Source organism: Syngnathoides biaculeatus, chromosome 16, assembly GCF_019802595.1.
Source record: "Syngnathoides biaculeatus isolate LvHL_M chromosome 16, ASM1980259v1, whole genome shotgun sequence".
NCBI lineage: Eukaryota > Metazoa > Chordata > Actinopteri > Syngnathiformes > Syngnathidae > Syngnathoides > Syngnathoides biaculeatus.
The window spans coordinates 23728526-23739833 of NC_084655.1; the positions used below are offsets into that span (position 1 = coordinate 23728526).

The 11308-nt window shown below is 47.4% G+C and overlaps 1 protein-coding gene across 1 annotated transcript; it reads left to right on the forward strand.

Moving 5' to 3' along the window:
- Positions 1-8717: 8717 nt before the first annotated feature.
- Positions 8718-10569, forward strand: btbd17b (BTB (POZ) domain containing 17b). The gene is made up of 2 exons (XM_061846393.1): positions 8718-9105; positions 9495-10569. The coding sequence occupies exons 1-2, from the start codon at positions 8753-8755 to the stop codon at positions 10567-10569; spliced, it is 1428 nt and encodes a 475-aa protein (XP_061702377.1). The 5' UTR covers positions 8718-8752.
- The last annotated feature ends 739 nt before the right edge of the window (positions 10570-11308 follow it).

The window sequence follows — 11308 nt, forward strand, 5'->3', positions numbered from 1 at the left end:
CTAAAAGCAAACATCCGGTGGACAGAAATCCACACATACACTGCAATATTTTCATGCAATATATATCTAAATATATACATGCACAGCACGGTGGATCAGATGGTAAAGCGTCGGCCTCGCAGTTCTGACGACCCGGGTTCGATTCCGGCCCCCGCCTGCGTGGAGTTGGTATGTTCTCCCCGTGCCTGCGTGACTTTTCTCCGGGTGGGCCGCAACATTAATTGGACACTCTAAATTGCCCCAAGGTGCGAATGTGAGTGCGACTATTTGTCTCGATATGCCCCGCGACTGGCCGGCGACCAGTCCAGGGTGCGCCCCGCCTCCTGCCCGATGACACCTGGGATCGGCTTTCGCATTCCCACGACCCTTGTGAGGATAAGCGTCAAAGAAAAGGGATGGATGGATGGATATACATGCACTGTCATTTGGGCGCAATGTTGACATTTTCACTTAGGGGTGTGATGCGCTTTTGTTGCAAACAGTTTCATTTCTTCACTAGTGGACTCACTTTTGAGAAACACTGTATGTACATTTGTGAATATGTATACACAATATTTGTCTATGCGGATATGTGTGTGGGTGTATTGCTGTACACACTGTATATGTAGATATATATACCATATGTACTTATACGTATGGTGTATGCGTGCGGGTGCGTGTTGCTATTTTCTGACTACACTGTCATCCTTCTGTATTCCGTCCATCCATCAATCCATTTTCAAGGCTGCTATTGTCCACTTAATTTAGAGCGCCACCTGGCGGGCAAATATCTCATCGTTGAGCCTTGTTGACATGCTAAAATGGGATTACGCAACCAAAAGGACGTTAGAACTGATCCGCTGAAAGGCAAGCCACTCCAACATTATTAATATCGGTATTTTAATCCCCCTCCCCCACATACACATCCCGTTGACGTTAAAAAAATAAAATACAATCTGAAATTATTCAATATTCAATGTGACTAATGGTGATTTCCAATTTCGGCAGTGCGAACAATAGAAAATGAATCAATATGGGAATGTTGAAAGAGACCAAAAAAATATGAAATCATGCTAACAATTTAACAAAATATACATGCCAACATTTTTTTTTTTTTTTGATTAAATACTCATTGATAGCAATGACTGTCGTGTTTTAAACAAATTGCTATTGACGTGAAAATTAAGTGGTACATATGAGTGTATCATTATTTAGTAATTTTGTTTTTGGGGATATGACCCAAATGAGGGTCTAAAAAGTGTATGTGCATGTTTAGCAGCCCCCAACCCCCCGTTGAGTTTTGGGGGAAGGGCAGACACCCCCCGGCGGAGGACGCGTTTTGGGCCGAAGCTGGCTGGCATTTTGCCCGCACTAAAAGTTCTGTTTATGCTGCGTGATGGAGCCTCCCGTGACGCATCGATCGCTCGGTGATCGATGTACAATTCCGCCAGTTGGCAAATTTACCCCAGCTTTTTTTTTTTTTTTTTTCCATATTCTTAATATGAGCCCATCCCCAATCTGACCTCAATGAAGGACGTCGCACTGCATTGCCACAGGCGAGATCGCAATCAGACGACTGATAAATGGCCAAAATAGTCCAACTGACGATATCAAATAATGTAAGACTAAAGTTTTTAAAAACATTTATCCATCCACCCATTTTCTGTGCCGCTTATCCCCACAAGGGTCGCGGGAATGCTGGAGCCTATTCCTACGGTTAAATGTAACTAATAAAGTCCAGATGTTCTCATTTTTTGTACTTTATGAACTCCAACAAGTGATTTTTGTCACCTGCCGCTGGTTAACCAAATAAAATGACACTCAAACTACCGTAATTTCCTGCCTATAAACTGCGACTTTTTTTCACGCGCTTTTCGGCTCATTTGTGCACTCGAGCGGAAAAGGTAAGCGTGAGACCGGTGGAATATACGTGCCGAGGAACTGGCTTTTACCGGCCCTGTTAGCGCTGTGTCGCAGTGATTTTTACCGCTATGTTTTTTTTTTTGTTTTTTTTTTTAAACCGGCCCTGTTAGCTTGGCGCTAACAGTAAAGTTAGCGTGGTGGCGCTAGAGTTAAACTCTCTGTGTACCGTCTTTCTTTGAAAATATGTCGTGTTTCAATGTGGGCACTTGCGGCTTTTACACGGCTGCGGCCTACGTATGTATGTACCAAATGGTATTTCCTTGACAAATGTACCGGGTGAGGCTTATTACCAGGTGCGCTCTGTAGGCCGGGAATTACGGTAACCGGATTTCACAGCAACATTACCCTGCGGGATGCTGGCTCTGCACGGCCAAAATGGAATCCAAACTTACAAGGGATATTCATCATTTCTGTGCAAAATGTGCTGAGATGACGTATGCAAAATGGCCCCCTCGATATTTCGACTCCCATGCGCACGCCGTCGTGCGGTCTTGTTGCAGAAGTCTGCATTAAGGCCACCCCGGCTCTCCTGTCAGGTTATTCGTAGCTGCAGGCGGCTCGGATTTGGGGTCTCGTGTTTGCTTTTTTTTTTTTTTTTTTTTAATGCCCCACCCCCACCAGCCCCTCTTCAGCGCCGACGGGCCTTTACCGCAACCCACAAAGTCAAGCAGCGCGTTGTCTGCTCCGATTGGAAAACCCATCACATTGCACATTTGCATTTGATTGGACTAATGGTTTGAGAGGTCAATAGGTCAGAAGAATACACTCACGTCCAGTTTGTCTTTACTACATCTCCGTAATTCCGTTCACGTAAAGACTGTGATCTTTATTGTCCCATTTGAGAGCCACCTCGAATTGAAGGAGGCTTTTTCTTCCCCCAACAATCCAAAACTCTTCCTGTCATGAGCTTTTGGAGGGACTGTAATTAGACAGGCATCTAAGTTGGCGTTTTTGTCACTGGCATCCGCCAGTTCGTTGCTTTGTTTTAGTGAGTGTGCTTCACCGCATCCCGGGTTACTCCGCTACTTAGCGTCACAGTCATCGAACCCTGTCCCTCGTTTTTTTTAGATCCCGCTTTCTTGGTCTGTGTAATTGTGCATTTCTTTAGTTAAGAATAAAACCCACTGAACATTATGCCTTTTCCCGGGAGTCCTGCATTTGGGTCTGCCTCTGCACCGCCGGGATGTGACAGTTCCCAAATGTCATACTGACGTTTCTGAAGACAACTCACGAGAACGTCACCAAAACATAATTTAGCCCTGCCATGGCTTGAAAAGGGCCTTTGGATCTTCACCCGGCTTGACGGCTGGAGAAACTCTCTGTGGGGGTGGTTTCATTTCACACATTTGCATGTGCAAGCACTCCGAGCACTCAACTGTTTGCGTCCGTCCATCCATTTTCTGAGCTGCCTATCCTCACGAGGGTCGCGGGACCGCTTGAGCCAATCCCAGCTGTCATGGTGCGGGAGGCTCGATCCAATCCGTCACTGTCAACACCGCCGCGTAAACGTCACCCAAACCCAAAGCGACGACGAGCGATCGTGATTGGCACGTCCGCTTACGATAAACCCGAGTTTTGCTTCCATCCAAATGAGCAAACCCGTCGCAAATCAAATTAGCCTCTCATTAGTTCAGCCAACAGTGGCATCAGAGAAGTAATTAATCTTTCACAACCCACAAAAAAAAAGGAGGGGGGGGGGCCATAAATGGATTATGAAACTTGATTGACTGCCACCAGCTGAGCGAATTAGAGGCTTAATTGTATTTGAGCCTGATGTGATTAAAGCTCGAACGACGAGAGACCGGAAATATTATTTGGGGGGGAAAAAAAAGTCCACGTACGTGCGGCGCCGCGTGCGCCATTACAAGATGAATATCGATCGTCGATAGTGCCTCTCTAACCCCCACGAAAACATTAGACGCCGGCTATTGTGATCGATGTCGGGGAGGGATTCGAAAATCAAAGCCGTCGCCATGGCAACGCCCCTGCCAGATTCCACCAATCGATGGCGTCGGCCGGGGGTTTGCGAGGTGCGCCGGCGCGAGGCCGGCGTCCTACATAAAGCGTGCGGGACCGGGAGCGCACACACGAGGAGGTAACGCACCTCTGCCGACATCGCCGCAGCGAGGAGACGAGCCCGGCCAGCGAGATGATGCCCTCCTGCCTCCTCGGGCTCTCTTGGACCTCCCTGGTCCTCTTGAGCCACTTCGCCCCAGTTGGAGGAGGTAAGATGACGACTTTGCTGCTTTTCTCGAATCTTTTGCGTGGCGTTGCCCTTTGTGAGTGCCCCCCCCCCCCACCCACCCCTTCTCCACATCGTGTCGGCGGGCACTCGGGCAAGGCTTGAGTGCTCGGCCCCCGGGGTAGAGGACTGATGGCTCGCTGGTCTATTTATCCCAAGACGCGCGAGTCCATTTGCTGGCTGGCTTTGTGCCGACCCAACAACGCATTAAGGAGGCGGAATTTAAAAGAAAAAAAAAAAACACTTTTTATTGATTTGTTTTTTTGAACACACCAGTCCGCACAAAGTTCATCCTGAATGTCTGATTCTGAAGTCTGAAGGGGACATTTCGGCCCCACCGAAGAGTTGCGCCTTGGTCTGCGACATTGGTGTGAAAATGAATTTACGAAGGGCGTGGAGTAACGTGGAAGTAGGTGATATTACTGGAGCGCAGTCCTGAAGATATTTCTCGCGTTAGATGTACAGTCGCGGTTCACGTTTTGAAATCGTACAGATTTAATTTCCTCACGCAGACTTTTCGTTCCATTCCAGGATTTGGGGGGGGGGTTCATTTGTCCACACGGAGTAGATAGCGAGGGTGGACGACTTCAAATACTCGAGGACAACGATCCAGAGCAATGGCGAGTGTGGTAACGAACTGAAGAAACCGGTCCAAGCGGGTCGGAACAGCTGGCGGACGGTGTCTGGTGTTCTATGTGACAGAAGAGTCGCCGCTAGGATGAAGGGCAACGTTTATAAAACGGCGTTGAGGCCGCCGGCCATGATGGACGGATTAGAGACGGTGGACAGGAAGCAGAACTGGAGGTGGCAGAAATGAAGATGTTGAAGTTCTCGCTCGGGAATGAGCAGGTTGGATAGGGTTAGAAATGAGCTCGTTAGAGGGACAGCCAAAGTTGGATGTTTTGGAGACCAGGTTCGAGAGTGCAGACTTAGACGGTTTGAACATGTCCAGAGGCGAGAGAGGGAGTAGATCGGTAGGAAGATGGTAAGGATGGAGCTACCGAGGAAGAGAGAGAGCGAGAGGAAGACCAAGGAAAAGGTTGATGGATGTCGTGAGGGAGGAGGTGTCAGAGAGGAAGATTCACGAGATTAGATTGAGAAAGATGACAGGCTGTGGCGACCCCTAACGGGACAAGTCGAAAGAAAAAGAAGAAGTAATGTTACGACAAATTTACGTCGCAATAAGTGTGGGGAAAGAGTGCGTAAAACACCGAGAAAGTCCAAAGTTTGCATTTATGTTGCCCTTAAAAAAAGAAGAATCTAACGTGTAATTTGTCAATTGTAAAGCAGAAGCGGCTTACACGACGACCCGTTTGCGGTAAAGTCAACATCGCTCGCTAATTTCACATCGCCTGCCACCACTCGTTCCAACAATTTACAGTTTGTCCACAGGTGGTCACGGAAAGACGCAGCTGGGACACTTTGAAATCGCTTTACGGAACAGAAAATAAACGTATTATCTTGTCCCGGAGGTACCAAACACGCAGGCTAGCTAGCGGTTTACCTGCCAGACGTTATCCTCGGCCAACAACAGCTGACGCTACACTCTCATTCGCTAACTCATAAAAGGCCAGGCCAGTCACAAATACTGCAGTTAGAATATGAGGAAGACAAATTTCAGAACCTCGCATATATAGTTTGTATTGGTAGTATGCATGTAGCTTCAAATGTATATAAACAATAAAATAAATGGCAGCTATTTTGTGGTTTTTCATCTATCGTGGGGAGTTCTGATTGTCCACGATTAATGTCCATGATAAAAAAAAAAAAAACTACTTGTACTGTAGTCTATAGCAAAATAAAGGTCTCATCATATTTTATAGTGCTGCTTCCGATGTCAAATAGTTTTTTTTTTTAACAATCACCTCATGTTCCAAACAATTTTATTTTGTTAGCTTCCCCAATAATTCATTCAACTTGACACCTTATGGAAAAATGCACTGCAAGAATTTGTCCACTCATTCCAACATGAAATCATTTGTTTTGGATTCGTTTGTCGTAATTCATCCGATTTGGCTTTGAGCCAGCGGTGTCGTCACGAACTGCTCGTACCTCGAAAAGCGCGTAAGTCGAGTCACGCGTGTCTCAAGGCGCCACTCTTTGAGTTGGACTGTCGGTTCTCGCCGTCGTTTTTTTTCCCCCCCCCGTCCGCTGCACTTTTGTTTCCGAGACTACACGGCCACACTCGCTTTATCGCATCTGGCGGGTCCAGACGCGTGCCCCGTGAATCCTGCCCAGCAACGAGTGACAATGGCCCGTCGCGAAAGGCTTGCAATGAATCCACGTCGCCTGTCGTCTCATCACATTTTCCTTAATTTCTTGGCAAACGCTGCACGAATCGTAATGACACGACGGAGGCGTGCGCAGGAGGTGCCTAATTGGCTGGAAATCCAATTCCAATCATTTCCCTTGCGCATCTGCTTGCTTGCCACTTGTTTAATTTTATTATTTGGTTCAACTCTTCTCGGGATGACGCATTTTAGTTTTGGCGTTTATCACATCGTCCTCACCGTCGAGAGGTTCCGGGTTCGAATCTTAGCCCTTCCCAATGTGGAGTTAAGACCGACCCCCCCCCCCCACACACACACACACACATAGGTGTGAATGTGAGCCCAGTTTGTGAGCCGCCTTCGAGCCCAAGTCAGCTGGGATTGGCTCCGGCTCACCCGTGACCTTAATAAGGACAAGCATTAAAAAAAAAAAAAAAATGGATGGATGGATGATTTATTTTGCTACTGGAGCGCAACGATTGTCTTTGTGCTTTGATGAATACTTGTGAAGCATTGCCAGGAGCCAGCGATGAATCTTTTCTTTTTCAAACCTTTGTGTGTGAGTTGTCTGTTTTTTTTTTTTTTTTTAATTTGGGTGGAAATATGGGGGGAAAAAAAAAAAACTACAGCCACAGATGAAATCCTCGCTGATGAATGAAATATGTCTACGTTCCTCCAGCTCTCTTTTCCTAGCGGCGCCAAAGTGCTCACACTTTGGAATAAAGTATAGAAACTTCCGTAAAAACAAAAACAAAAAAAAAACTGGCTAAATTAGAATTACTGTACCGATTCAACTCCTTAAAGTACAGCACAAAAAAGTCACCCAAACTTATTTCCACACAACACTTTCTCAGCCAATCAAAATCCTAACTGTGGTCGACTACCTCTGTTTATTTATATTTTAATCTGCAGAGGTTTCAAACAAAATAGCAAGTCTATTTTAACAAAGCAAGGACTAGAAATAACACATCTGTTTTCAAATGTTGGATTATAAAGGTAAAAATTAATTGGAATTATAAATACTCAAGTCAAGCACGTACCTGGGAAAATGATCTCAGTCCTTGTCATGTGAAAATAAACATAACTTTGACACATTACAGTGAAGAGTGTTGTGAGCAAGCGTGACACGTGTCAGCCACAAAAATATGGCAGCTTCAGGAATACGTCCCACTGGGCCGTCTCCTGGCGTTCCGCTTCTCCACCGGAAGCGCTGGCTCGCGAGTTAACAGGCTCGGTTGGGTCCACTGATCTAAAAAAAAAAAAAAAAGAAAAGACTGGATGGCTCATTGGCTAGCAAAACTGAAGTCGCCATCCGCCATCTTGATGCTCCCAAAGCAAGCGTCCCGACCTGTGCGTTAATCGCCAGTTTCGTGGCTGTGAGAAAACGTTCCACAGGTAAGTTAGAAAGATTTACTTTGACATTGTTCAAGTTTGTTTGTAAAGGTTTTTTTTTTTATTTATTTCTGATGAGCTCAATTCACTTGAACAAAGTTTTGTTTCTGGTTGTTGTTCACTGTTGACTCTGTGCTTGACCTTTAGAGGCCGACGGTTTTTCGCGAAAAAGTATTTTCCCAAACTTCATCAGTGGATAATCGAGAAAACACATTTTCTGTGGAATTTTGGATTAATGTCACAATACAGAACTCTGCAAATTGAATTTGATTTTCAAATTCGAGGAAACGAGTTGAAGTGTTCTGTCTGAAATCGGACGTCACGGAGACAACAAATGAACAATCCGTTAAGCATGTATTTTCCTAACTTAAAATGTCACCTTTTTACGATAAGAAATGATTAGTTTTTTGCGATGTTATGATGATTGAGTGTATTTTGGGAAAAGTTAAATCGGGCCCTGTGTAATATGCAAGCTTTCTTGCTAGTCACGGTGTTCAATCGCTTTCCTTTGCACTTTGCCATTTTTGGCTTACCAAGTCCAATTCAAAATCCTTCATTTTACCGGAACTGACAAAAATTCAAGCTCACATGATCAATTTTAATTCTACATGCCAAAGTTTGAGGGAAAACCCCGCCATAATCCAACCTGTCAACCGTGTCCTCCACACGTTGTGGGAGTACCAAGATGGCGGCCAATGGCTTCAACCAATCGACATACCGCTCGATGTGTATGCGCCATCCAGTGTTTTTTTTTTTTTTTTTTGGATCAGTGGTTGGGCCTCGTAATGATAACGAAGTAACTGGCGATTGCGCCGGATGGCCGCTGACGTCAACGTGTGAAAATTCGAATATAGTCGGCTACTGGCAACTCAAACCAGATTGCAAAGTGCGTCACTCGGCGCAAACCGAACCCGAGTACTATGTAATTGTTCGTCAAACACGTCTAATGTATTCAGGAACGCGTCTCGGGAGTTTTTCAGAAGAGTACCAAAGTATTTTCGCTGTCTCTGCAGCGCCCCTGAAGCCGGACGCGCCGCCGGACTCGGGGGCCACGGTCCTGAATCACTCCATGAGCCTGGTGCAGCAGATGGAGGGCCTGCTGGCGGCGGGGGACGGCAGCGACGTCGTCCTCCGCGTGCACACGGCCGGCACGGACGAGGTGAAGGTGATACAGGCCCACGGCCTGGTGCTCGGCATGCAGAGTGACGTCTTACGCGAGCTGCTTCTCGACCGCAACGGCAGCGCCGTGACGCTGACGGAGGCGCCCGACTGCGCCGCCGTCTTCGACAAGTTCATCAGGTGAGGTGGGCCGCTTACACGCGTCCTTTACGGTCAATTCAAAGCACTTTGAGGCTTCAACTATCCATATATTCATCTTCTACCGGTTATCTGAGGTCGGGTCACCGGGTTGAACCCCAATGTACAGGCGGCGTGGAACATGAGTACACCCGCACCTGTCTCCGCGCAATAAACACACGGCTTATTCCTAAAACGAAACCTTATTTCATAACAAACGCTTAAACAGGTTAGGGTTAGGGTTTGTGCGCAGCGCGCTTCCAGAAGTTCTGTTGCAGTTTTCCGCTTTCGTTTGTGGCTCGCAGTCTAAAACAGGACCGCGTGGGGTTTTGGGGGTGACTCGGATGCGAAACGTCGAGAGTCCTTTTCCGACGCCGTCGTTGCTTTTGCAGGTACTTGTACTGCGGTGACGTGTCCGTGCGACTGGACCAGGCCATTTCCCTGCACAAGCTGGCAAGCAAGTACCACGTGTGGAGCTTGCAGCAGGGCCTGAGCCAGTACATGACCCAACACCTGTCCAGCGACTCCCCGACGGGCCACGTGGTGGGCTGGTACAACTACGCGCTGCAAACGGGGGACGCGGCCCTGCGGGACGGCTGCCTGCAGTACCTCTCGTGGAACCTGTCGTCGGTGCTGCGGAGTCAGGAATGGGTCTCCGTCAACGAGGAGCTGCTCCTGTCCTTGCTCCAGCGTTCGGATCTCATCGTGCAGAGCGAGCTGGAGCTCTACGAAGCCCTGGAGGCGTGGATCGAGCGGAACCGGCCCGGGGGCAAGACGACGGAGACGGCCCTGAGGTCGGTCCGCTACGGCATGATTCCGCCTCAGTACCTCTTCCGGCTCCAGAAGCAGTCCCCGCTCATGCAGAAGTATTACGAGTCCATCCGGGATCTCCTGTACCTGGCCTTCCAGTTCCACTCGGCGTCCCCCGTCACCTTGGCCAAATACTTTGACGTCAACTGCAGCATCTTCACGCCCCGCAACTACCTGTCCCCGTCCTGGGGCTCCCCGTGGATCATCAACAACCCGACGCGCGACGACCGCAGCTTCAGCTTCCAGACCCAGCTGGGCCCGAGCGGCCACGACGCCGGCAAGCGGGTGACCTGGAATTCGCTCTTCTCGCCTCGCTGGCTGCCCCTCAGCGCCAGGTCCACCTACGGCGAGATGGGCGCCATGCAGCCCACCCGCACCGACGGGGGGCGGCCCCGGATCATCGTCACGCCGGCCACGTCCAGCCCGGACTTCGCCGGGGTCAGCTTCCAGAAGACGGTGATCGTGATGGCGAGGCAGCAGGGCAAGGTGGTGGTCCGCCACGTCTACAACTTCCACCAAAGCACCGAGGAGGTGGGAGACTTCCTGGCGGGCGCCGACCTGCAGCGCCGCGTGTCCGACTACCTGATTGACAGCTCCCTCTATCTGCATATTGTCATCAAACCGCTCTACCATACGCTGCTTGTTGCGAAGAAATAGATCTTAAAAGGGGCGGGGGCAGTACACAGACACACAATTTCTACTCATATCGCAGCACATTACTTTCTGCATTAAGTCTTCCAATTATTCCCCCAAATGGACGTTTTATAGCATTCCATGCACAAAACACCACATCAAAAAAAAAAAAAAAAATCTTTGTACTGTATATGTTCAGGCAGTGTGTACTCCGTAGTCTGTATTCCTTTTTTTTTTTTTTTTTGCTTCAAATTTGAATAGAATGCATTAATTTAGTCTTTTTTTTTTTTTTTTTTACAAATAATTAGAGATGTTTAGTCAAGTTGCAACTATTTAGACAAGTGCTAATAGAATTATAATCCCATTATTACCGTTCCTTTTTCTCCAGCAAATTGTATTTATAGTAATTGAGTATTTTAAATGTACCTTTAGTTCCCCATCCCTTGTTTGTTGTTATACAGTAAGTACATTGTAGCAAGACTTCGATAATGCGCCACCATTTGGGGAGAAAAAAAAAAACTCAATTTCAAGTTAAAAGACTTTATTAACGTGGTTCATACTTGATGAACAAAGCAAGACTATGACTAAAGATTCTTCAGTTGTTTTACAGAAACAAATTCCAAACTTTGCAATACCGACTCACTGAATTCCACGGAAAAATGATAAAGTTGTAATGTTGATGTTAAGAATTGTCGTAGTGTTAAGAGTTGCGTATCTATGATCGTCGGAATATTATGACTTTGTTGTTGTAAAATGGAGGGGG